We start from the raw sequence: 27,314 nt of genomic DNA, 5'->3' as shown, positions 1-27,314 counted from the left end.
TTTGGGGTGGGGGGAGAGACATTGTTTTAAGAAACTTTTCTTGAACGCCCCAGAATCCCAGAGACTCGTTCTTAGAGCTGCTGTTTCAAGAGGAGGAAAGAAAAACGTGCCCGACTTCCGAGGGCTTAGGGAACCTCTACTTAAAAAAAGCACAGCGAGTTGGAGAACCCCGTGTCACTGCAGCCTCCACTCTCTGGAATTATCCCGGGAGAACGCCCAGCTCACCTGGGTCACTGACTGTCCCCCCCATGGCGCCCTTGGGGAGCGCACCGAGCTCGGGGTGTGGCGGGGTCTCCCGGGTTTGGTGGTGGTGGCCGCAGCCGCGTCTGTTGGCTTGGAGCTTGCACTGGCCACGGGGGTGGCGGTGGTGGTTTGGTGGCGGGCGCGGTGCGGGGACTTGGGGGGGGGTCTCAGCTTTCGGGCAAGAATCGCAAGAATGCGAAACTTGTGGGTTCTGAAGTTGTAACTAGCGGGCGGTGAGGACCAGGGCTTGCATGGAGCTACCTGCCTATCCTTCACCCCTTTGCCAGCATTTATGGGTCCAAGGAGACTGCTCTCGAATTCTGCTTTGGGTGTTTACCTAAAATTTATTGCTCCTGTAAACAGTATTAATCACAGTCGTATTAACCTCCCCTGGAGCGCTTCCGAGTGTGAATGGCAGTTCTTGGCTCTCAGCTCTTTCTTGACTGTTTCCAGCCTAGCAGCAGCAACATTGCATTCTGTTGGCCTGGCTCTGCTTCCCAGGGTAAAGGGCTGGTTTTCAATCCACGGGCTCAAGATTCTTTCCATCCCAGGTATACTTGGGTGAGGATTTCTTCTGAATGGCGCCTTGTTGAATGCCGCATGTTCTTTATATCGAGTGATTCCAAAATAGAACAAAACCAGCCAACCAACCAACCAATCAAAAACCCATTAGTTTTTGCCTCTAAGGCCAGTCCTGTCCTTTTCTGCTGGTGCAGCGAGTGTGCCTTGGATTTGTTTCATCATCTGTCTACAATTCACAGCAAATGACAACCTTGTGGAGTTTAAGCAGCACCCCCTGCAGCCCTTCCCCGTTCTTCCTTTGCTGTTGTGGAGGGTAGCCCTCGCCACAGCTCAGCATGCAATTGATGTCACTTTAAAACGTGGCTTTAGGGCTGAAGCTTGTCTTTCTGACACCCAGGTATAGGTACGAGTGGATTTTGCTTCTTCCCTGCATTTGCTATAGTCTTGGATAATTTAGGAGGAGACATGCTCTGCCTTTGTTACTCCAGTCACTGTCCACTGGCTATTTGTGGCCACAAGTGACAGTCAGTAGCTGTTTATTTTTGTGTCAGTGCTCAAGCTGGCACCCAGGGCCTGGGTACTGCCCTTTAGCCCTTTCCATTCAAGGCTGGTGCTCTACAGTTCAAGCCACAGCTCCATTTCTGGCTTTTTGGTAGAATAATTGAAATAAGAGTTTCACGAACTGTCTTGCTGAGGCTGGCTTTGAACTGAGATTTTCAGGTGACAACCTCCTGAGTAGCTAGGATTACAGGTGTGAGCCACTGGTACCCCATTCATCTTTTTTTTTTTTTGCCAGTCCTAGGACTTGAACTCAGGACCTGGGCACTGTCCTTGGACTTTCTCAAGGCTAGAGCCCTACTACTTGATCCACAGCACCACTTCTGGTATTTTCTGTGTATGTGGTACCAAGGAATCCAACCCAGGTCTTTGTGTCTACTAGATAAGCACTCTACTACTAGGCCAAACTGCAGTCCCCTAACTCCTTCTTTTGAACAAGGTTTTTGTTACTTGGCATACTCAGACACTTAAGAATCTAGCAAAATTTTGACAGTTTTGTACCTGAAAATAGGAACATAATGAAATAATTGCTTACTTTTTTTTTTTTGCCAGTCCTGGGCTTGAACTCAGGGCCTGAGCACTGTTCTTGGACTTTCTCAAAGCTAGAGCTCTACCACTTGAGCCTCAGCACCACTTCTGGCTTTTTTCTATGTATGTGGTACCGAGGAATCTAACCCGGGTCTTTGTGCATACGAGGCAAGCACTCTACCACTAGGCCAAACTTCCAGCCCTGCTTATAATTTTTGATAGTGGTTAACCCATATAAAAATTTAAAAGTTCATTTTAATGCTCTTATAAAATGATTATACAATTGATACATTCACCTCTGTTGGAGAGACTGGTTCTTAAAGTTTAGCAATTTACTGATTTTTATCTATTTCATCTTTTTTTTTTTGTTTTGGTTTGGTTTGTTTGTGCTGGTTACTGGGGCTTTACCTTTTCTTGCTCAAGGATAGTGCTCTACTACTTGAGTCATACCTCCACTTCTAGCTGTTTGGTGGCTAATGGACAATAAGAATCTCAGGGATTTCCCTGTCTAGGCAGACTTTGAACTACAGTCTCAGCCTCTTGAGTGGATAGGATTACAGGCATGAGACACCAGTGCTCAGCAAGTAACTCTTAAAAGGTTTTCCTTTTCTTTTAAAGTATTTTTGTTCTTATTAATAGAATGGATCTATATCTTGACTTGGTCAGAAAAATGTTATAATGAATTGCATATTATTTATACTTACATAATAAAACTATGGTTCATGGTATTCTTTTTGAACATTGAATCATAAAAGAATATGTAAAATACCAAGTATCATATAATCTGTCATATGATTATATATTTGAAAATTAGCAATACTGTTCAATTTGTCCTTGATTTTAAAGGACTGAATTGTTCAATATTGGCTAGCAGAAATCCTGGTTCTGTTATTTGTTTTAATATGTGAATTAATTTAGCTTATCTGCAGATTGTTTGATCTGTTGATTGTTACATTCCCAATTAAATGATTAACAGAGTACTTTTACAGGCGCTATGATGAGAGCAGAGGCTGACTTCCCAAGTTAGGATTGGGTTCTTGTCTCCAATTAATGAAGTGAAAATCTGGAAGTGGAGCTGTGGATCAAGTGGTAGAGGACTAGACTTGAACGATACCCAGGTCCCGAGTTCAAGCCCTAGTACTGCCAAACTCACTTTCACTCCCTCTCTCCCTCCCTCCCTCCCTCCCTCCCTCCTCCTTTCTTCATCTCCCTCCACACCTACACATAGTAATCTGTCACTTTTTCTGACTTTCCTTGCTTAATTGTCACATGTACTCTCACTTTTTTTTTTCTATCTCCCCTTTGTTTAATTCACAGTTGTGATAGAAAGATTAGTAGAATAAACATCCAGGTACCCTTTAAATTATCTTCCCTACTTGGTAATTTTTTTCTTCCCCTTTGTGTATTTCTACGTGTATTACAGATATATAGACATTAATAAACATGACAGAGAGACAGATATCTCCCTGTATGAAATTAACTTGAGGATATTGTCACATTTCATTGCTAAATATTTCATGATGTGTCTCATGTAATCAGTAACACTCTCCTGTGTACTCCTTAGGTAATTGTGGTGTTTGGGACCCTGACAGTTTGGCAGAGACCAGGCTGTTTGTTTTGACAACACCCTACAGTCGGGATTTGTCTGCTCATAGTAAGCTCAAATTAAACACTTTTTGCAAAAATACAGCATAGACTGTGCAGTGCATTTCCTGTTGCATTGCATGATATCCCCTGCTGGCGGTAGAAAGTTTAGGGATTTTCCCTTCAACCTGAACAAATTTCATCAAATAGTTCACCAGTGATTCATGACCATACTTCCAGCTACTCAAGAAGCCGAGATCTAAGGAATATGGTTCAAAGCTCCTCTGAGTCCTGGGCTTGAGCTCGGGGCCTGAGCACTGTCCTTGGGGTTTCTCTAGACTAGATCTCATTGAGCCACAATACCACTTCTGGCTTTTTTTTTTAAAATGTATGTGGTACTGAGGAATTGAACCTGGGTCTTTGTGCATGCTAGGCAAGTACTCAACCACTAGACCAAACTCCTCCCCACCCCCTGCTTTGCATTTTTTCTTTTTTTTATTGTCAGGGTGATTACAGAGGAGTTATAAATCCATATGTAAGGTAGTGAGTACATTTCTTGAACATGCTACGCCTTCCCATGTTATTCTCCCACTTTCCTCCCCTAACCCCTCCCAAGTTGTAAAGTTCATTTCCAATATAATGTTTTATGTTTCTGTCACATTAGTTCACCCCTTTGTCCTTTGTCTCATGCCTCAAAAGACTTTTGTATTGTTATTTATTTTTTTTGTCATTACCTCCCTGGGTTGGCAGTGGGTAATTTGCACACCTGCTGCCTTCCTTGCAAGAGAGACTTCTAAAAAGCTGGAAGTGGAGGTATGGCTCAAGTGGTAGAAGACCAACTTTGAGCAAAAAAAAAAAGCCAAGTGAGAACATGAGGCCCTGAGTTCAAACCCTAGTGCTGGTGAGTGCGCACACACACACACACACACACACAATTTCAACATCCATGCACTCATGGCCTGGGTGCTTCATTAACGTATTCCTGTATTCTGCCATAGTCTTCAGTGGTTCCTCGTTCACATTGTGGTCCACCTTTAAGCCACAATGTCCGCTGGCTGAGCACTTCTCTGTTTAAAACCATCTATTGGTCCCTCCTGGCCACATCCCCTCCAGCATCTGTTGTTATTACATTTCCTGATCCTGGCCATTCTAACTGAGTGAGGTGGAATCTTAGCCTTGCTTTGATTGGCATTTCTTTTATGACCAGAGATGTTGAGCATTTCTTCATGTGTCTATAGGCCATTTTTGTTTCTTCTTCAGAGAAGACTCTCTTTAAGTCTTTGACCCATCTTTTAATGGGATGGTTGTTACTTTGGAGATTAGTTTTGGATTGATTCAATTTTTTGAGCTGTTGATATATTTTAGATATGAGGCCTTTGTCTGTTGTATGGTTGGTGAACATCTTCTCCCACTCTGTAGGCTTCCTAATTAGTTTACTAGCTATGTCCTTTGCCATATAAAAGCTCTGCAGTTTAATGCAGTCCCACTTATCCAGCCTTTCTCTGATTTGTTGTGATTCTTGGTCCTTATTAAGAAAGTTTCGACCTGTGCCAAGGAGGTCTAGTGTATCTCTTATTCCTTCTTGTAAAGTTTTCAGAGTGTTGGCTTTTACCTCCAGGTCTTTGATCCATTTGGAGTTAATTCTAGTACAGGGTGACAAAGAAGGATCCAACTTTAGTTTTCTGCAGGTGCTTAACCAGTTCTGCCAGCACCACTTGTTGAAGAGGCTATCTTTCTTCCATTCTATTTTTTTGGCTCCCTTGTCAAAGATTAGGTGGCCATAGGTCTGTGGTTTAGTATCTGGGTCCTCATTTCTATTCCATTGGTCTTCAGGCCTGTTCTTGTGCCTGTACCAAGCTGTTTTGATAATATAGCTCTGTAATAGACTCTAAAGTTTGGTATTGAAATTCCTCCTGTGCTGTTCTTTCTGCTAAGAAGTGTTTTTGCTATATGGGGTCTTTTATTATTCCATATGAAATTTTGGATTGCCTCTTCTATTTCTTTAAAGAATGACATTGGGATATTGATGGGTATTGTGTTGAATTTATAGATAGCCCTTGGCAAGATTGTCATTTTCACGATATTGATTCTTCCAATCCAAGAGCATGGGAGGTTTTTCCATTTCCTCAGTTCTGCTTTAATTTCCTTTTTCAGGATCACTACTACACTGTTGGTGGGAGTGCAAACTCATTCAACCACTATGGAAAGCAGTATGGCAGTTCCTCAAAAGACTAAACATAGAACTCCCCTATGACCCAGCAATTCCACTACTTGGCATTTACCCAATCATCCAGAAACAAAGATATACTAAATCCACCAGCACAACAATGTTCATTGCAGCACTCTTTACCATAGCAAAGATATGGAACCAACCTAGATGTCCCTCAGTTGATGAGTGGATCAACAAGATGTGGTATTTGTACACAATGGAATTCTATGCTGCTGTCAGAAAGAATGACATTGCCCCATTTGTTAGGAAATGGAAAGACTTAGAAAAGATCATGTTAAGTGAAGTAACCCAGACTCAAAGAAACTTAGGCTCAATGGTTTCCCTCATTTGTCATAATCAGTAGAAACCTTGGGCTCTACTAGCAGAGATTTGCAATAGAGCAAAACCTTGATACAAAAGGCCATATAGTACGATGCTGAATGAAAGGATCTCTAGGATATAGGAACATAAGCCATATAATGAATGATTTGTTCTTCTTAAGGTACTATGTTATTTCTCATCTCTTTTGCTGTCCCTTGGTTATCTCATGTTGTTACCGTATCTCACTTTGTTACCTGATATATCGGATATATTTGTATTTGGTTATTTGAAATTGGATAGGGAAGGAGGGAAAACAAGATGAGGGGTGAGGGTGGGGGGGAGGGAAATGGGGACCAAGACATGTGAAAAGGTATCAATGTATAGGAATTAATGCACCATCTATCAAATATATGAAAAAAACTGAAACCATCTATTGGGTTTCTAGTCTCTTCAGATATGGACCCAAATCCTTTACCTGGCTCCATGTCTGGTTCTACCTCCGTTTCTCACCAGGTGTGACATACGTTCTTGTACTTTAGCTGCCTTCTCTCCAGACCTCTCTGATTCTCTCTGCTACTCCACACAGGAAGCTCCCATTTGTCCCACTACCCTTTTTGACCAATTCTAACTATCCTTGAAGGCTGGGCTCAAATGTCATTTCTTCGAGCAGGTTCTTTCAGTTTGGGGCAGGTCAGATTCTTCTGCATGTTTTATTATTCTGTTTCTCCTTTGTACATTGGTAGGCCATTGGTATTGTATAATTAATTAATTACATAATTATTTATACACTCATATGTCAATAATTGATTATAGAATTAATTGCTTAGTGTCTCTCAAATCTATCCATAATGTAGGAGCTCTGTTTCTTGTTCATAGTCAAATCCTGGGGCCTCGATCTGGACCTTGGACATGGCAGGCACTTAATAAATATTTGCTAAATGGTTATTACACACAATTGTATACCTCCAGTTTGATTATATTGGTATGATATCTCCACCTTTGTATAGTTACCTTCCCTTTTCTCTTTAGGTACTGACATTGGCAAGCTGGACCATTATTCAGAGCTGATAGTCTTATAAAGAAGATTTAGAAAAGTTTTTGGATTACACTGACATTTAGCCAAGATGGCCAAGTATGGAGAGCATGAAGCCAGGCCTGATGATGGGCAGAATGAGTTCAGTGATATCATTAAGTCCAGATCTGGTAAGTAATGGAAACTGAAGATTAACTCCAGATTTTTTTTTTTTAACTCCAGATTTTTATGGGCAGTTTTTTTTTTTAAACCAGTCCTGGGACTTGAACTCAGGGCCTGAGCACTGTCCTTGGGCTTTCTCAAGGCTAGTGCTCTACTACTTGAGCCACAGGCATTTCTGGCTTTTTCTGTGTTTGTGGTACTGAAGAATCAAACCCGGGTCTTTGTCCATGCTAGGCAAGCACTCTACCAGGAGGCCAAGCTTCCAGCCCTGGACAGTTTTTAGAAGACAGGTTTCTTGGCTGGTTTGGTACTGTTCTGCTAAGAAAAACTTGATTGACCAACTTAATTCTGACACTTGTTTCCTGAAAGGGAATGTAATTTGTTTGAGTGTCTTGTCTTCATTTCTCAACATGGTTTTGTCTCCTGGTGGGTTGACTGGCATTGTTTGGGCAATGCTACTTGTAGCTGAATGTATCAGTAAAGAAAGGCATTTTTCCTTTTGTGTTCTGAAAATGGAGGAGGAAAATGTGCTTAAAGAATGGAATACCAGAATTTCTGGCAGGAAAGGGTCTTTTCATGGTTGGATTCTGTTTCCATGTATCTTCTCTGTCCTTCCCTCTTGGTGGCTATGAGGCACCCCATCTTCACTCCCCTTTTTGGAACTTCCTAAGGACCTTCTCCAGGGACAGTTTCCCCCTAGGTAACCAAGTCATGTGGCCTTAAACTGAAGAATGGTTTCCATTCAGAAATATTTACATTGGGGACCTCAGGATACTGCCCCTCCTCCATCTTATTATGTAACCAGTGCTTTTTCCATTCTGGCTGTACAAATGAATCAACTGGGGAGTTTTTTTTTTTTTTTTTTTTTTTTTACAAGTGCAGATGCATTGGCTTCTTTCCAAACCTATTGAATAAAAATTTCTGTATTTTTGAAAAGCTTCCTATATGATTGTAAGGATGGCTCAAAGGGGAGATGTTTTTGAGCAAGCAGGGCCTTTCTGAGCTCTGCAAATTACATAGAATTCTAGCCTGGTGTGAGCAGCACCTATATTTAGGTAACCTGGAGAATTACTTTAAGGTGCAGAATTACCTTGAGGGGCACTTTAAAAACACAGAACAGAATCTTAAATCTTGTTTTTTAAATTTTTTTTTGTATGAACTATCCATGTATTTATAATGGGGGCTTCCTTCTTGAAATTGTAAAAGTCTGTGTTGAATGTGCAATGTAAATGAGCTGTCTTAAGATCCACATTCCCTTTGTGATGCCGCAGAGTGTTGGTAAAGAGTTTGGATATTATATTCTTGGCTGTAAATATATGTTGCTTGTTGAGTGGCCTGAAGGTTGGTGGTTTGGAGGTTACTGCCTAGCTTGTGGTTTATATATTTTAAAGCATGATAGCCTATAAGCTTCTTTTTGTTTTAAGTATTTTAGAAGTATTAAGTACTGCATAAATATAAAGAATTATTAATATCTTCTTGGTGCTCTTCCACTTGGGCCACACACCCAGTCCATCTGTTTGTTCTTCATTCTCTTCCCCCCTCCTCCTCCTTCCCCCCTTATCCTCCTTGCCCCCTTCCTCTTTACCCCCCTTCCTCCCCCCTCCTCCTCTCTTCCCCCTCTTCCTCCCTTCCTCCTCCTTCCTTCCTTCTCGTCCTCCTCCTCCTCCTCCACCTGAGCCACATCATTTCTACTTCTGAACTTTTAGTGGAGATGAAGTATTTCATGGACTTTGCTACCACACTGGTTTTGAACTACGACCTCAGATTTCAGCATTGGATTTTTTTTTGGGGGGGGGAGCAGTACTAAGGGGGGGGAGCAGTACTCAGCAGTACTGAGTTCAAACTCAGAGCCCTGCTTTATTTATTTATATTTTTTTACTCAAGGTTGATGGTATCTTGAGATCCTGAGTAGGTAGGGTTACAGGTCTGAGCCACCACTGCCTAACTCAAAATACTCTAAATCTATCATTTAAAAAGGCTAATAACTCATTTATAAAGGCTCATATACTGCTAGTGGACAGTTTGGCAAGAAGATGATGTTTTTTGGTGTTAAGGAGGGTCTCAATGTATTTTTAATAAGAATCTGTAGATTATTCAAGTGATTCTACTTACAGTTCTCTCCCTCACCCATTGCGTATTAGTGTATATGCAAGACTCTAATCACAGCATTATTTGTAATAGAAAAAAGTAGAAACACCACAAAAATCTCAAACTTAGCACTGACTGGTCATAATTCTCCAAAGCATTTTGAAACTCTCCCAAGTTCTAAGATAGTTAATGTACAATTCAAACAGGCTGTCATGGCCAAGTAACAGTAAGAAATAGTGATAAATATACTGAGTTGCTTCACTATACTTCACTTGTTATCTATAGTCACAGTGAAGCTGATTAAATTAGAGCTATGCATAAAGTAGATGTTGCATTCATAAGAAAGGGTGTGATGTATATATATATATATTTGTTAGTGTATATATACATAAGCACAGGAATATTTTTGTGTATTGTTCATTTAAAAGTATGCTATATATAAAGCCATCTATGTGAAAAAAAATCTCTAAAAGAATGGAGTAGGCAGTTAGAATGGCCATTATCAAGAAATCTAATAACAGATGCTGGCGGGGATGCAACCAGAAGGGAACGCTACTATACTGTTGGTGGGAGTGTAAACTAATTCAACCACTCTGGAAAGCAACATGGCGATTCCTCAGAAGACTAGACATAGAGCTCCCCTATGACCCAGCAATTCCACTACTTGGCATTTACCCAAATGTCTAGAAACAAGGGCATACTATAGCCACTAGCACAATGATGTTCATTGCAACAGTATTTACCATAGCGAAAATATGGAACCAACCCAGATGCCCCTCAGTAGATGAATGGATCGGAAGATGTGGTAGTTATACACAATGGAATTCTATGCTGCCATCTATTGCCCCATTTGTAAGGAAATGGAAAGAATTGGAAAAAATATTAAGTGAGGTAAGCAAGAGCCAAAGGAACATAGGTTCCATGTTTTTCTTCATTTGTGATAATTAGTACATATGTAAGATTCTCCTAGCAGAGAATCAGAATAGCTCAAAAGCTCTGTACATATGGTCATATAGAATGAGACTAAATGAAATGAACTCAGGGTATGGAAGCAAGAGGTTTATCTTTGTGATTGTTGTTCTTAATGTACTATGTTATTTATTTTCTCTTATTTTGCCCTTATGGTTAATCTCATGTGGTTATTGTATCTGACTTTGTTGCCTGGATTATTGTATATATGTTTATTTGTTTATTTGAAATAGGGAAGGGAAGGGGAAAAACAAGATAATTGGGGGGGTGGGGGAATTGAAAACAGGGACAAAAACATGAGAAGGGGTATCAGTGTGTGAGAAGTAATGCACTCACTATGACGAATGTAACTGTAACCTCTCTGTACATTACCCTGACAATAAAATAAAAAAAAAATGGAGTAGGATACAGACTCTGATGATCACAGTGACCCTCTTGGCATTTGGGGGGTCATTATTTTTCTTTTGTTTATTTTTTATTCATATGTATTTTCTAGCACTTTCTGATGTACTTGTGTTAGTACATTTTATATTTTTAAAGACTCTCAAATTGTTTGTAGTGTCATAATGCCAAGGTTATGACTGTTATTCTTTTCTTTAATGGCACCTACTTCAAAACACATTGAAAATCTAGCTGTGGCATAGCTGAGATATGAATCACATTCTTTTGGCTGGATTACTTTTCAAAAGCCAGCAGATAAATTTAGATTTGAATGAGCCTTCTAGTCTCCATTTCACATTTAACAAAACACTTTTTTTCAAAAAATATTTTTTATGATATTAAGGGGCTTAACTCAGGGTATTTTACTTTCCCTCCCTCCCTCCCTCCCTCCCTCCCTCCCTCCCTCCCTCCCTCCCTCCCTCCCTCCCTCCCTGCCTCCCTCCTTCCCGCCCTCCCTCCCTCCCTTCCTGCCTTTCTTTCTTTCTTTTTTTTTTGTCTTCCGTTTTTCTTTGTCTAGTCCAAGGGCTTGAACTCAGGGCCTAGGCACTGTCCCTGAGCTTCTTTTGCTCAAGGTTAGCACTCTACAGCTTGAGCCAAAGTACCACTTCTGCTTTTTCTGTTTATGTGGGACTGGGGAATTGAACCCAGAGTTTCATGCATGCTAGACTAATACTCTACCACTAAGCCACATTCCCAGCCCTTAGCTTTTTTTCCTATAGCTGATGCCTTACCATTTGAGCTGTGCCTGAAGTCCAGCATTTGCCAGTTCAAGTAGAAGTGGAATTTCATACTTTGTACTACATTTCTCCAGATCTCAGTCTTCTGAGTAGCTAGGATTACAGGCATAGGTTTTTGTTTTTATGTTTAAAAACTTTCAACCATCCATATAAATGCAAAATTATCAAATGTAAGGAATGGAGTCGTTTCATGAAAACAAAACTGACACACAGGGCCAGGAGCATGGCTTAGTGGTAGAGTGCATGCCTAGCATACATGAAGTCATGGGTTCGAATCCTGGGTACCACATACACAGAAAAAGCTGGAAGTGTTGCCGTGGCTCAAGTGGTAGAATGCTAGCCTTGAGAAGCTCAAGGACAGTGCCCAGGCCCTAGTTCAAGCCCCAGGATTAGCCAAAAAAAAAAAAAAAAAACCAAAACAACAACAAAAAAAAACAAACCAAAAAAAAAATACCTGACACGTAGTTATGGTTGTATTGTATTTACCTCTGATGTGACTAGAGTCTAAAAGAACCTAAAATCTATAAAGTATGTGGCCTTTAATAATGAAGGATTTGGAATTGGAGTAAAGTATACCATACTCCTCTTTAAAAGCAACACACATCAAGATTATCATCAGTGCAGTATTAGTTACCGTCACTACTTAGGAGGCTTCAGAAGACTTAACAAGACAGTAAAGGATTTGAAATTGTGAGCCAAGAATTATTTTTATTTGTGCGGGACAAATGAACAGATGTATTTGGCTCATAGTTCTGGTGTCCGATGAGGGAATTTATGTAGGGTGGAAGGTGGAATGGCAAGGTAGGGTGAGAGCCAGAAAAACCATGACCTGAACATCTCCTATCAGGAGCTAACTCCCCAAACTATTGCGTTGGGGAGTAAGAATCCGATATGTAGGATGTGTGTGTGTGTGTGGCAAAGATTCAAACTCACAGCAGGGAGAGAAGTTATATGCTAGGTCTATAGGGCAGGTCATAAAGGAAAGAGAGTGTCCACCCTTTCTTCGCTTCCAAAAAACAATACGTTTTTAGTGAAATAGATTATTACTGTTGGAATCTGTGATGCATAAATGTCTGCTTGGAACACTACAAAATATGGAATAATAAAAATGGTTTGAGATGCATATAAATTTAAAGAATATCTGATTTCTTTCTTCTGTCAGTAATGACTGCATTTGAAAACTAGTTATACACAAGCGTGAGTCAGCCACTTCTGTGACTCACAGTGTTATTGTGGAGACTCCTTGCCCAGAGCCTCTGGAGGAATGTACAACTCAGGACTAAGAACAGTGTCAGCCAGCTACAAATGGACATTTATTTACTTATTTGTTAGTAGTGGAGCTTGAACTCTGGGCTTAGATTCTGTGCTCAAGGCTAGTGCTCTACCACATTGGTCACACATGGAAAGTCTTAATGGACTTTCTTGTCCAGCCTGGCTTTCATCCATGATCATCAGATCTCATGAGCTACGGGTTGCCCCGTTTACAATCAGACATTTTTACACTTTTGGAGAATTATAATGGCAAGGCTCTGCAAAGGCCATTGTTTGAATGATATGATCTAGAAAACTCTTTATCTTGTTGTATGACTCAATCCTTTATTAAACTTTGGACAGAAAGCCAGAGAATAACAATTTTATCATCTCCCGTATTCATGTCTAATCTTGGCATCTTATTATTGAAGAACCTTACTTTCCTCTTTTCTCTGTCTGATTTAGCTCTTTGTTATCTATTCTGAGTGATCTTCCCTGCAGTCTCTGGAATGTAGTTCTTTGACACTGATTGATTGATTGATTGATGTTGGTCATGGTGCTTGAACTCAGGGCCTAAGTACTCTCCTCTGGCTTTCTGTTCCACTTTGAGCCACAGCTCCTCTTCAGGTTTTCTGTGGTCAATTTCCCACTTAGACTGGCTTCAAACTGCACTTTTCAGCTCTCAGCCTCCTGACTAGCGAGGATTATAGGTGTGAGCCACCAGTGATCAATTCATTTATTTTTCTTGGATAGGCATCTTGCTGTGTAGTCCAGGCTGCCTTTGAACTTATGATGTTTCTGGCTTAGTCTAGTCACTTTCAACTGTATCATTGTATTTGAGTTAGCTGCATTATTCTTATCACTGGTAGAGTTTTCTTGTTTTATATATTTGTTTCTATTCCTCCTACATAGAATTTAACTCTATAAGAGCAGGGACCTGGTACTAAACTGGATGCCTAGCAATACATGTTTATTCAATGAAAAAAGCTTTAGAACTTGAAAGTGACAGAACTGAGATTAGAATTCAGGTGTTATGACTTCATATTTGAGCTCTATAGAATCTCAGTCCTTTACTTTACAAGGCAGTTAATTCTGTTGGTGGCTAATATTCTTCTTTTTTTTTTTGGTCAGTCCTGGGGCTTGAAGTCAGGGCTTGGGCACTGTCCTTGGGCTTTCTCAAGGCTAGCACTCTACCACTTGAGCCACAGCACCGATTCTGACTTTTTTCAGTGTATGTGGTACTGATGAATCAAACCCAGGGCTTTGAGCATGCGAGGCAAGCATTCTACCACTAGGCCATGCTCCTGGCCTGGTTCTTCATTTTGTGCCTGAGTCTTTACTTGGCCACTTTTGCACTGTACTTGGAATATTCACACTATTCTCTACCTCTTCCTTCCTAGTTTCTGAGGCTGGAACTCTAGGCTGGGAGAACCCCTGATTCACATTCTAAGCCTGCCAGGGGAGTACAGTTGTAAGAGGCAGAACCTGCTGCTTCTCAGCCTCCTTTGATTTTTGGCATTGGTCTGTTGTTCTCTGTTGAGAGTTGACAAAGGGGAAAATACCAGAGGACAGGCAGTCCTTCTGGTGGAAGATCGAGGGCTTGATAATCTGCGTCTGACGTGAATTCTTTTTTCTCCTTTTCTTTGACTGCTGCTCAAGGCTTTTAGCTGGCTAGTGAAAAAAGGTAGTGGATTTCACATGCACTGACATTTGGCACTGGGTAAACTCTGGTCTGATGCCCAGATAGGTAACTGCTATTGAAAGGTGTGTTAGGGAGGGAAGAAGAGAAGCCAGTGAAATAAAAAGAAATGCTTGAAAACAAACCATTCCACCTGTTTATTGCATTTATAGCGAGTCTCCTGAAAACAGATTATATTTGCCCCACAAGATTTAGTGTAAGGAAATGAACGAGGAATATGACGTTCTCTGTTTGTGTTCCACAGACTGTGATCTGAAGCAGACAGTGGCTAAGTTGTATTTAGGGAGTCAGCGGTTACTTCTTTCTCTAACATTTAAAGAAGTAGCTGTCAGAAGGTTTTTCTCAGTAGCTTAAGGGACTGTGAAAAACAGTCCATTTTCCTCTTGAAACTTGGTTTGGCTGGAATACTTGTCTTTTGAAGGGAAGTCACTGAACAGGTTTGTTTTTTTTCCATAAGCCCTGGGGATGTGCTGGGGGACAGAGAGTAACCCTTTTGGAAATCCATCCTGGCAGAGGACTGTAGTGATTGTCATGCATGTAACAATCTTGTGGGTGTTGGGGACCTTGTTCTGCTGACAGTGGGGAATCCTAAGGTTTCCTGTGATTCTCTTGACTGGTAAGGGTGGCTATGAAAGCCGGAGAGGGAAGATCCTTTCACCACTGGAAAATGCCAACTGCTGAGACGGCTCCCTAGCAAAGGCGGCACATTAATTATGCAAACAGAATGGAAAACTCAATTTTATTGAACCTTATTTGAATCTACATGTTTGAAATAGATGCTGATAGGATGGTTTTCTGGGAACAGTGTAAGATCATTTGAGCAGTTGTAAATATTCAAATTTAAAGCAAGGGAGAAAGTTGTGTTTAGGTGTGTTGACTAGATTATTCCCTCCCCTAAACTGTCAAGGCACACACATTTTCTTTTAATTTAATTTCTTTCCCTCCTTCCCTCCCTCCCTCCCTCCTTCCTCTTCCTCCTCCTTCTTCCCCTTCCCCTCCTCCTCTTCCTCCTCCTCCTCCTCCTTTTTTCTCTTCATTCTCTTCTTCCTCCTCTTCTTCCTCTTCTCTGGTCCTGGGCTTGAACTTTGGGCCTGGGCACTGTCCCCAAGCTGCTTTTGCTTAAGTCTAGTACTTTACCACTTGAGTTCTGCTTCTTTCTTTCTTTCTTTCTTTCTTTCTTTCTTTCTTTCTTTCTTTTTTTTTTTTTTTTGCCAGTCCTGCCGCTTGAGCTGAGGGCCTGAGCACTGTCCTTGGACTTTCTCAAGGCTAGAGGTCTACCACTGAGCCTCAGCACCACTTTGGGCATTTTTCTATATATGTGGTACTGAGGAATTGAACCCGAGTCTTTGTGCATGCTAGGCAAGCACTCTACTACTAGGCCAAACTCCTGGCTCCAAGTTCTGGCTTTTTCTGTGACTAATCGGAGATAAGAGTTTCATGGACTTTTCCTGCACAGGCTGGCTTCAAACCAGGCTGGATTCTATCCATGATCCTCAGATCTCAGCCTCCTGAGGAGCTAGGATTATAGGCGTGAGCCATTGGTGCCTGTCTTCCTTAGCTTCTTTTTTTCTCAAGGCTCGAATTTCACCACTTGAGCCATACCTCCACCTCTGGCTTTTTGGTGATTAATTGGAGTTAAAGAGTCTCAAGGACTTTCTTACTTAGGTTGGCTTGGAGCTATGATTCTCAGATCTCAGCTTTCTGAGTAGCTGGGATTACAGGCATGAGCCACAGGTGCCTGGCTCACCTTTATCTCTCTGTACACCTTCTGTGTCTTGAAAGAAGCACAGTATTTGAAAAGGAAGTCAGGACTTTTACATGTGCTTCCTCTGTCTCTGGAGGAAGGTAAAGCTTCAGGCTTCCAGAAGGTTTTCTGTTCTTCATACTTGTCTCTTTAGACAAGCAAATACCCGAGGTTTGTGTTGATCCTGGCCCCCTTAGTCAGAAGAATCTCATTTGGCAGCAGAGATCAAGGTTTGGAGTGGCTCAAAGACCCTTCCGTTTTGAGAATTCACTTTCTTAATACCATTAGTTTGATGACAGCAGTTGTGCAAAAATAACATTTCATCAGTTACTATTCAGAAATGAACTTAAAAGAAAAGTTATATGTGGCTGGATGGCTGGTAATGGTGATTTATACCCACTCCAATATTTTATTTATTTATTTTTTTTGCCAGTCCTGGGCTTGAGCTCAGGACTCAAGGACAGCAGAGTGCTGTCCTTGGACTTTCTCAAGGCTAGAACTCTACCACTTGAGCCTAAGCACCACTTCTAGCTTTTTTTTATGTATGTGGTACCGAGGAATCGAACCCTGGTTTTCATGTTAGCCAGGCAAGCACTCTACCACTAGGCCAAACTCCCGGTCCCCAGTCCAATATTTTTTAACATTTAATGATATAGCAAAATGTTTTCACAAATAGCTGATGTCATTCCTGATGCAGCAGAGAAATTCAATGAAAAAATATGACTTTGTATCTATCTGTAAAAGGATGGAACTTTAACATAAAATTCATCAACTGGGTTTCAAAAGGATTTCTGTTTATCTCTTCTGTGAGTCATTTTAACTTTGCTCAGTTCTCTGTCTCTGTGTTTCTCTCTTTTTCTGTCTCTTTCTGTCTCTGTCTGTCTCTCTGTCGGTCTCTCTTTCTCTCTTTGTCTGCCTCTCTATCTCCATTAGGGCCTCACACTTTCTTACTCAGCTGGTGCTCTACCATTTGAGTCATATCTCCAGTCTGTCTTTTTTTTTTTGCTGGTTAATTAGAGATGGAATCTCACAAATTCTTCTGCCTGGCTTGGCCTCATTCCACAGTCCTCCAGCTCTTAGCCTCCCCAGTGGCTGTTAATACTTAGGAAGAAAAAATACAATTCGGTCTTGATACTAATTGATCAAGCCCCCATCCAAGGCACTGTGGTGTTAGTTACCCCATTTAATATTAATTTCACAATTCTAGCGATTTTATGCATATACTTTTATTTTGAATAGTAGATTTTGAGTTGTCATGTATGGAAGGAGGGCCCTTCTAAATCAAGTTGGGTGTGGGACCTACTCTCTGGATTCTGACTTACTTTGCTGGGATGGGTCCAGCATGAGAGTTGTAACAAGTCCAGTGGGTTTTTCTCTCTAGTGCATTTGGTTTATGGAGCAGAAAAGCAAATTTATGAGCCTCTGAATTAGAGTGAAAGTGGTCTGCATTTCAGAGGCACAAGGAAAGTTAGAGACACATGTTTGTGATTACTTTTCCTTGCAAATGCTTTCCTTTAAACAGTTTAAAAAGATCCTGGATTTTAGGGGAATGTTTTTGTGCCCTGAATTTTGAAAAGTCTGGTTTGTACCAAGCTAAGGTACAAACTAAGAAAATGGGTCAGGATAAGAGGGTGACTCGTGTTGCTGCATTTCACACTGTGGCCTGTTGAGCTTCCTTCCCTCCCTCCCTCCCTCTCTCCTTCCTTAGCTTTTCTGCTCAAGGCCTGCTCTCTACCACTTTGAACCACAGCTCCACTTCCAGTTTTCTGGTAGTTGATCAGAGATAAGGGCTTCACAGATTTTTCTGCCCAAGCTGGCCTCAAACCATCCTCATATCTCAGCCTCCTGAGTAGCTAGGATTACAGGCATGATCTGCCAACACTCAAGGCAGGACAGACTTAGTGAGGCACCTGGCATTGATTGAAGCGAATTCCTTATGGAGGGAACTGAATGAACATATGTTTGAGAGGTGGGGAAATCTGGTGCCTCCTGTTCCATCCTGCCCCATGTGTCTGTCATCAGCTGTACAGGAAACAAATGGTGTGGACTGTCCAGGGTTCTCCTGATGTGGCCACTGTTTGGTGGCTGTATTGCCTTGTTTTTCTCCTACCCTATGATGTTGAAACCTTTATCCTTCAGATATCAGCCCAAATACCACAGGGCATTCTTTTTTTTTTGTCAGCCCGCCAGCATCAGTCTTTCCTGTGTGCACATCTTTACTTCTGTTTTTGCCTTTTGTGACTGTTCCTCACTTGACTTTGTCATGCCAGCCTCGAGTTGAGTCTCCATATGCTATATGTGCCCAGTAAAGATTTTCTATATTCCTCAGTGGCTATAAGAATTAGGTTTAGCTAAGTGCCAGTGCCTGTAATCCTAGCTACTCAGGAGACTAAGATTTGAGGATTGAGGTTCGAAGCTATCTGGGGTAGGAAAGTCCTTGAGACTTTTTAATTCCAACTAACCATCAAAAATTCAGAAATGGAGGTGTGACCCAAGTGATAGAATGCCAGCTGAGGAAGAAGCTAAGGGACAGTGCTCTGATACTGCCACATGCGTGGAGACGCACATACACACACACACACACACACACACACACACACGTGTGCACACACACACGTGTGCACACACACACACACACACACACACAGAGTTCAGGCCAGCACTGGAAAGCTTTGGAGAACACACAAATGGAGCCACTCCAGGCTATTAGGTGGGTTGATGCTGGCTCAGCAATGATTGGCAGGAAGACAACTTGCCTGTAAATCTAGAAAGGAGCAATGCTGGGGGAGGCTGGAAGTGGGTAGGAGTTTTGAGGTTAGAGATTCTGGTCACTTGCAGAGCAAGATAGAAGAGGTCAGCAGTAATGATGACAAGGTCTTCATATAAACTTTACCTTCCTGATACTTCTTTGAGTTTTTCAGATTATGCTATCGCTCAGATTTTCAAGCCTTCTGATATTAGCTCCTCCTCTGGAATTAATTTTCTTAATTTGACTAATGTCTTTACAGTTGAGAGTCATTTCTACATCTTAGTTGACGACTGCTATTTTTTTTTCTCATCTTGCTTGTGGGTGGACTTATGTATCGAGCTTTAAAATGAATTAAGTTTTAGAAGCATTTGTATTTTTTTTCCTCATGTGTATTTGAGAAGAAAGGTTTCACTTTAGGAAAAAAAGTAGGCCAATTAAAAATGGGAAAAAACGGTTTATTCATGTTGATGTAACACTCGAGTGGGTTTTCGAAAAGGCATCAAAGAAAGGTAATGCTAATCTCATTTTAAAGGGCGGATAACCATCCTGGACTGAGAAAGGAACATCTATATGCAAAGGAGTCTGGGAAATGACTTCAGTTCAACTTTAATTGGAGGATAGAGCGTTTAATGGGACGTTGTGAGATAATGTCATTCTATATTACCAATTTCAGCTTCAACAGAGAGGATAGAGTAAATGCAAATTAAAAATAAATTAAGAGCAGATGTTGAAAAATACCTTTCATTTAGGGAATAATTAAATGATGGAAAGGTTGCTGGAGTTCAGTCAATAAAGCTGCATTGCTGAGAAGTCACAATTATTCAGCTAACAGATGCTTTTCTTACTATGTGGCTCTGCTTTGTGGGTTTGAGGATGAGATAAAGAAGACGTCATTATTGGCAGGCTGTAGGTCAAGTTCAGTCTTTCAGATAGTGTGTCTCATGCACAATTTGAAATTCATATATACATATATATGTATACATGTATGCTGATTTTTTGGGGGTCCATCATGGGACTTGAACTCTGGGCCTAGGCATTGCCCCTGAGCTCTTCAGCTCAAGGCTACTGCCACAGTTCTACTTCCGGTTTTCTGGTGGTTAATGGGAGATAAGAGTTTCAGGGACTTTAGTGCCTGGGCTGGCCTTGAACCTCGATCCTCAGATCTCAGCTTCCTGAGTTACTAGGATTACAGGCGTAAGCCACCGCACCTGGCTTATGTGCTGATATTTTAACAGTGGTGGTCCCCTAAACTTTAAGAAGAATGAGCATTCTCATTTGAAAACTCTCACAAGCACCATTGGCTTGGGTTTTGGCGGTGACCATGGTGTTTGGACTGGCAGAACGCATGACATTTTGTTACCTTATTCCTGCTCTGTGTCAGTCCCTTGGACCTATGTAAGGCAACAAGGCCAATGTTCCAGTTGTCAAGTATCTGTTGCCTAGAGAAGGCAGTAACATGGGATTTTAGGGGAGCAAGTGAAAACAGGTGGGGATATACTTTGAAGAGTCGAATGGCTGAGGTTGCTTTTTCTATTTTTGGTCATCCTGGAGCTAGAACTCAGGGTCTTATGCTCGCAGGGCAGATGCTTTGATTGAGCCATGACCCGAGTCCTTTTGCTTTTGATTTGATTTTCAGATAGTGTCTCATGCTAACTTTGTACAGGCTGCTTTGTTACCATGGTTTGTGCTGGGTGACATGTGTCACCCTGCCTGGCCTCTTTTCATCTTATAGATCTCCATTCCCAGCTTCCTGAGGAGTTAGGATTACAGGTGAGAGCCACCTGGGTCCGGCTACATCATATTTTAAAGAGAAAACTGTAGCATGTTAGATGAATGTTAAACACTAATTTGTGTACAAACAAAAGCAAGTCACACAGTGTATTGGCCGACATCATATCCAAATACTGGTAGAAATTACTCGGCTCAGTTTATGTATTCACACATATGTAGTAGAATGCTAATAAAAAAGCCCGTGGGAAGCGATTAACATTGAATTAGAGATTGTGGATGTATTTGGAGATAGGTCTTTTAAGTCTTTCACAGTATGGATAATATGTAAATTGTTAATAAAAAGAAACCCATATCTGAAACATTGCTGGGTTAAGACTGGCTGTCATAAGCAGTCATTAGAAATAGCAATCTGAGCCCTGAGAACTGTTTGGAGGGAAAAATAAGAGAAGAGGGGCTGAGAGAAGTGAACTGCAGACCCGTGCCTGCAGAACCACCCTGTCCTCTTGGGGCTTTGGTGCTGGGACAGCTCTCCAGAGGCTTTCCAGACAGATGCAGTGATGTTACATCTGGAACCTACACCTTCAACTGAGCTAGGCTGTGCCTAGAAGGGGGTGAGAGGAGAAAAGCAGCTCCCTCTAGCCAGTGGCAGTGCAGGAATGAATGCAATTGCTTGGTCCTGAAAGTTCAGTAGCTGAGGGCCACTGCAGGATTCTCTTCCCTTCTGTGCTTTGTGTATTGTTTCCTTGCGTGTTTGAAAATAGGTACCTTATTTAAAAAACTACCTAATTTCTAGATATAGTACTCTATATCCCTTCCTCCCTCCCTCCCTTCTTTCTTCCCTTTCACTCTGTCTCTGTCTCTCTCTGTCTCCCTCTTTCTTTATTATAAGTGTTAAACTCCAGGGTCAGGACGTATGCTTGCATATGTTGGAAGCTAGAGATGTTCTCTTCTCTCTTATTCTGCTTTTGGAAGGCCTTGCTGACCCTGAAAATTTGTCTTTGAATTAATTTATTTTTGTGCTGGTTGTGGAGCTTGAATTCAGGGTCTAGGTGCTGTCCTTGAGCTCTTTTGTTCATGGCTTAGAGCCCTTCAACGAGAGCTCTACTTCCTTATTATTTTATTTTACTTTGTTTTGGTTGTCAATTGGACATAAGAGTCTCACAGATTTTTCTGCCTGGGCTGGCTTTGAGTTGTGACCCTTAGATCTCAGCCTGCAGTGTATAAGATTACAAGCAGGAATCCCCTGTGGCTGATTTATCTGAGATTTTTGACCCTAGAGTGAGCATCGCAAGGGGGCTTGGTAAAAGGATGGAGTGTTTCTTGATGATTCACAATTTTTAGCAGATACAGGTAGCTGTCTGGAAGATAATGTCTTGCTTAACCAAATTGGAAGAGAGAAGATATCAATTAATGTTTTCAGTCGGTGTGCGACATTTGCTGTTTTCTTGTTTGCTGGGGACTGAACCCTGGACCTTGTACAAGTGCTCTATCACTGGTGTGTACTGCTGAGCTGTATCAACTTAAATAGAGAATCACTTATACTTGTGCTTCTTAAAAAAAAAACCCACAGTTTTTATGACATTTTGATTCATGGAAATATGAGGAGGGGAACAGTGGTTAATGATTAGTCTGTGTCTTTGTGGTTCTTCTGTCTTTTCTGTGGAAAATGAAGCAACTGGCTGATGCTCTGGCATGCGTTCAGGGCCTCACACTATTGTAGTAAGCAGAGCTTGGGTCTTTTCTTGCCTGTTGCTGTTCCAGAAACCATTCAAACAAAAGACCTGATTGCTCCCATGAAGAGTTGAGATCAAGTTTGAAGGACAAAATCGGTGATACTGTTTGACCCAGTTTTGCATCTAATGAATTTTTATTTGTTGATGAATTTTTCCATTTTGTTGCTAAAAGTGGCAAATAATCAGACATACATTGCTAATTAACAGTCTGCTTCAGATCTGTTTTTTTTTCTTTAATTAACAGAACTTAGGCTTCATCAAGCTCAGATAGAATGGGGCAAGGATCGCAATTCTTTGTTTTTCTAATATCAAAGGAATTGTCTTCTTCCAGTAAGTTGGCTTATTTATGACCATTGTTCATGAGGGTTTTCTCTCTCATTCCCCCATTTATATGACAGAAGAGATGAGGCTGGAGGGTCTCCACGTCCCTTTCTTGCATTGTCTTAGCTCCTGGTTCACTTTCTTTAAAAGTTACTTTTTTTTTAAAAGTTGTGGGGTCTGGGGCTTGAATTCACAGGCTGAGGCTACGGGGATGAGATGGTTTTAATCTGTGAGTATTCAGTTGCCGTGTAGTTATGGAAATTGATCTTTATTTGTTGATCTTTATTTGTTGGGGTATTTATTATTATTGAAATGACACGTGGAATTTAGGTTGATTTGAATAAGGAAATTGTTGACAGAATGAAGGAGAAAAAGTCAATTTTGCTTAGACTGTTTTTGCTCCAGGCTACCACTTGAGCCACAGCTCCACATCTGGCTTTTTGGTAGTTTATTGGAGGTAGAAGTTCATATTACGGAGTAAGCATAGGTGACCTCTCTTAACATCACCAGGTTCTTTTTGTTTCATTGACTCTCTTTTGAGTCTAGTGCTTTGGTGGTTATATCCTGGTGCAGACGGCGCCATCGCTCAGCACCACAGCCCTTTCCCAATCTGACTTCCTCCCGTTGTGCCCTGCAATTCAAGGTCACTTTTTTCAACAACTCCCTCCGTCTTTGTCAAAGATAGTCTATAGTTGAATGGCCCAACTTCCATTATTCCATGCCATGTCCCCTTCTTTCTTCTCTTGCCTCTCTACTTCAGTTCTGTCCTTCCTTACAACCACCTTGGCTCCTTTGTGTATGAAGAAAGTCTTTGCATCCCTTTGTGGTCACCAGCTCAAACAACCATGGTTTGCTTTTCTAACCCTCTTGGCAGTGGTGTGTGCCCCCCTCAGTCTGTGAGCTCTGGGCTCACTTGGGAAGAAGTCACAGCAATCCTGGGTTCCTGGGGAGTGCTTTAGAAGGAGCTTACATGGTCCTGTGTGTCCTGTAATTTCTGTATCTCATGAGAAGAAGGAGGTTGGAAGAGGGCAGAACGATTCTCTAAATGCAGGAAGCAAGGGCAGGCACCTTTCTTGTTTAGATCTAAGAGAAACATTACATTGATTGAATTCTCAAAACTTTATCTTTTCTCACGCCTCACTTCATTAATAGTCACATGTATCATTTATAATATGCATAGTATATATTTAATCCACTCAGAGCAGAGTATCTTTGAAATTAAATCAAGTGTCATTATGATGGATGATAAGCCTGGGAGAAGGAGGGTGGAGAATAATCACTTATTTAGCTTCAGGTTTTTTTTTCAACAGCTTAAAATAATATATATATATATATATATATATATATATATATATATATCCCAAATCTTCAAGTGACCCTTGTGAGTCAATGGCAGTTTGCCCAGACGAGGGGGAAGTAGCATTGGGAATGGAAACGAGATTCACTTTGAAAACTGAGAAATGAAAAGCGACTGAACAAGTCCTAAGAATGTGCTTGATGGTTTGTGCCTTGGAGAGATGCTGAGGTCCCGTGGCAGCTCTGGTTTCAACTCTTCCCTCCTCATCTCCTCCTGTCTCTGGCCAGCCTGCGCCAGACACGGATGGGAGTCTGTGTCTCAGTTCTGAGCCTGTGCTGAGCATGTCGAGATCGTCCCGGCTTCCTGAGGGCAGCTGTTCCAGGGAGTTTGGATAACAGCCCTTGCTTGACCAATGAGCTGCTATGATTCAACTTAGAATCCTGCTACCGACTCTCAATCTATCCTCCATAACTCTTGGAACCAGAACTAGGGTGATGGGGTGGGTTGTTGGTGGTAGAGCACTTAAACCCAGCCCACAATGAGGCCCTAGATTTGATCCTTAGTGCAAAACCACACGTGTTCCTGAGTACATGTGTTTCTTTCCCCCATCTTGTCCGTGCACCTTATTTTATGTAATAGTATCCTGAGGGGGTTGGCAGAAGTTTTATTATTAAATAGACTCATGTTTCTGTGGCAAAAATGTATGTATGGGTATTTATTTACACTAAGTGGGAAAGCATGGTTGTAAATATTAGGTGAACGCCTGTAGTGATTTACTGCTGCTTGGGAGAGCTTTTGAGATCTGCAGAGTTGTGGATGGGGGGGGGAATGCCTTTGTCATGGCGCCCATTTTATCTGCTGCTTCACAGGGGGAGTGCCATGGGATCGGTGCTGATGGGCCTGGGTTTGAATTTAGATGCTGGCTAGCCAGGTCTCTGCCAGTAAGCCCCTTGTCCAGCTTTATTTCCACTGGTTAGTTGCATATATTTTCCTGCGTTTGCTTGAGCTGTGATCTGTGTATTTCAGGTTTTCTGTTGTTGTCAAGATGACAGGCCATCATGTCCAGCATTCTCCCATGGAGATGGAGTGGCATAGCCTTTTCTTTCCAGTCTGGCCTACAGCCATAATCTATTCGGGAGATAGAGTCTGTTGGACTTTAGCCATGACTCTCCTAATCTCAGCCTCCCACGTGGCTGGAGGTGACAAATGGATGACTCTGTGTCCACATGTGGCTTGAGAAGGGGGTCTCGTAAACTTGGCTGGCCTCCTATCACTGTCCTGCTTATTTCAGCCTCCCAAATGGTTAGCGTTACAGGCATGAGCCGCCATTTCCCAACAGAGGAAGAGATCTTATTATCTGTATTGAGCTGTCCTTGGGCTTTCTCAAGGCTAGAGCTCTACCGCTTGAGGCACAGCACCACTTCCAGCTTTTTCTTTGTATGTGGTAGTGATGAATTGAACCCACGTCTTCGTGCATGCTAGGCTAGCACTCTACCACCACTAAGCCAAACTCCTGGCCCTCTCCTTTTATCGTTTCTTTGTTTAACAGGTAAGAAGTGAAATGAAGTGGCTTAACTAGCCTCAAAAGTAGAAGTTACTGTGGGAACTAAGGTCAGAACTCCTATCTGGGTGCTTATTGTGGTGAGATCAATTACATTTAAAATATTTCAAGTTGTATTTTCCTTCCTCCTCCTCCTTTTTTTTTTTTTTTTCTTTCTCTGCTGAAGATGGAACTCTGGGCCTTCTAAGCAAGTGCTCTCTCACTGAGCTATATTTTTATACGTTTCATACCTTTATATTTCTTATACTTTTACTATAAGGAGTTGTTACTTTGTTCACTTGAAACTTTGTTATATAAGCCTGCTTGAAGCTTGGATATTACAGCTGTAAGCTTGTCTTGAAGGATGCAGTATGTCATTTCTTAAGAAAATGTAGGTATTGGCTAGATGTCTGTGGCTCATGCCAGTAATTCTACCTGCTCGGGAGGCTGAGATCTGAAGATCATGGTTTAAAACCAGCTGAAGCTGGAAAGTCTGCATGATTCTTATCTCGAGTTAACCAACAAAAAGCTAGAAGTGGAGCTGTGGCTCAAGTGTTATAGAATGCTATCCTGGAGTAAAAAAACCTAAGGGACAGCACCCAGACCCAGCACTGGTATACACACGCATGCACACATGCACACACATGCACACGTGTGTACACACATACACAGGTGTGTACACACATACACATATGTGCATGCACACACACAGACAAAAGAAGGAGAGGAGAAACAAAAATGCAGCTCAGGAAGCAGGGTCCTGACCTGCAGACTTTGCTCTTAAGCTTTCTGGTTGCTTACTTAGGCCTGGCAATATAATAGCCAGTGGCCTATTATGGGGTCGTCAGCAGCAGTGGAGTGTGTGTGTGTGTGTGTGTGTGTGTGTGTTAGTGAAATGGGGGACGGGGGTGAAATGCTGGGAAAGAGACAGTGAGATGCCAGGAAGAGGGGAGTGTTCTGGGCTTGGTGTGGGCAGAGGTCATGGCAGGGAAATTAGTTACTGCCTGAGATTCTTACACTAGTCATGGCAGGCCCAAATCCAGACTCGTTTCTGTGGTCACTAATGAGCGCCAGCCTGGCACTGCCTTGCCTGTGTGTCTGGCAGGCCTGAGCTGCCCTACAGGATGGGCAGTTGGACAGGCATCCACTGCAGAGCCACAGTCTGGCGGCCATTTCCCAGTGTCCTCTCTTCTGGGTCACTGTGCTGACTGGATTTCTACCTACTTGCCTGCCTGGCCAGGTCTCTTTGTGCAGAGGGTGACAGCGGACAGAGTGGCATTTGTAGCGATCGATCTGGAAAGCAGCACCTCTGCATTTGGGGATTCTTGGCCTTGTTTACTGATGATCTGGTGGTGTACATATCACCACTGTTGCACTGTCGAGCACGCTTTGGCTCATGGGGCACCCATGTACCTGTGGGACTGTTGCTGTCTGCACACACCCTCCCTGGCAATGGACAAAGCAGCCTGGGGGATTCAGGATATGTTTGCCCAGTGCTTCTTTCTGCGCTGCATTCTCAACTTGAACCAGATGAGATGTGCATGGATGGAGACTGGTCCATCTATGACTATACTAAATTATACCATGATAATGATATACGGAATTATACTATGATTATAATAAAACAGGATCAGCCAAAGATCAACCCCTTGCTGTGCAAAATGTGAGAAAGGAGATCCTGACATTGGGGTTCTCTGTGTTTGGACATCTGGGTCGCTTGGAGGCTCATTCCTGTACTGGGTTGTGGTTGGTGCTTTGGGAGTTGAGAACTGCAACAAACACAATTGTTAAAAGAAAGCATTGGGACTTTGCAAGTCTGTGTCAGAGTAAGTGTACGGCTTGTTTAGTTAGTGG

General features: G+C 41.9%; 1 protein-coding gene across 1 annotated transcript in view; it reads left to right on the top strand.

Annotated features, from left to right (window-relative positions):
• The first annotated feature begins 7,010 nt into the window (after window positions 1-7,010).
• Utrn (utrophin) overlaps window positions 7,011-27,314 on the top strand; it is a 402,939-nt gene continuing 382,635 nt past the window's right edge. The window contains exon 1 of the mRNA XM_090338004.1: window positions 7,011-7,168. Within this exon, the coding sequence (XP_090194130.1) occupies window positions 7,090-7,168 (79 nt within the window). The 5' untranslated portion in view covers window positions 7,011-7,089. The remainder of the gene's footprint in view (window positions 7,169-27,314) is intronic.

This window comes from Megascapheus bottae, chromosome 8 (assembly GCF_031878675.1).
Source record: "Megascapheus bottae isolate mThoBot1 chromosome 8, mThoBot2.hap1, whole genome shotgun sequence".
In the NCBI taxonomy this organism is placed as follows: Eukaryota; Metazoa; Chordata; class Mammalia; order Rodentia; family Geomyidae; genus Megascapheus; species Megascapheus bottae.
The sequence above is the reverse complement of the archived record's forward strand: the minus strand, read 5'-3'. Positions and strand labels throughout refer to the sequence as shown.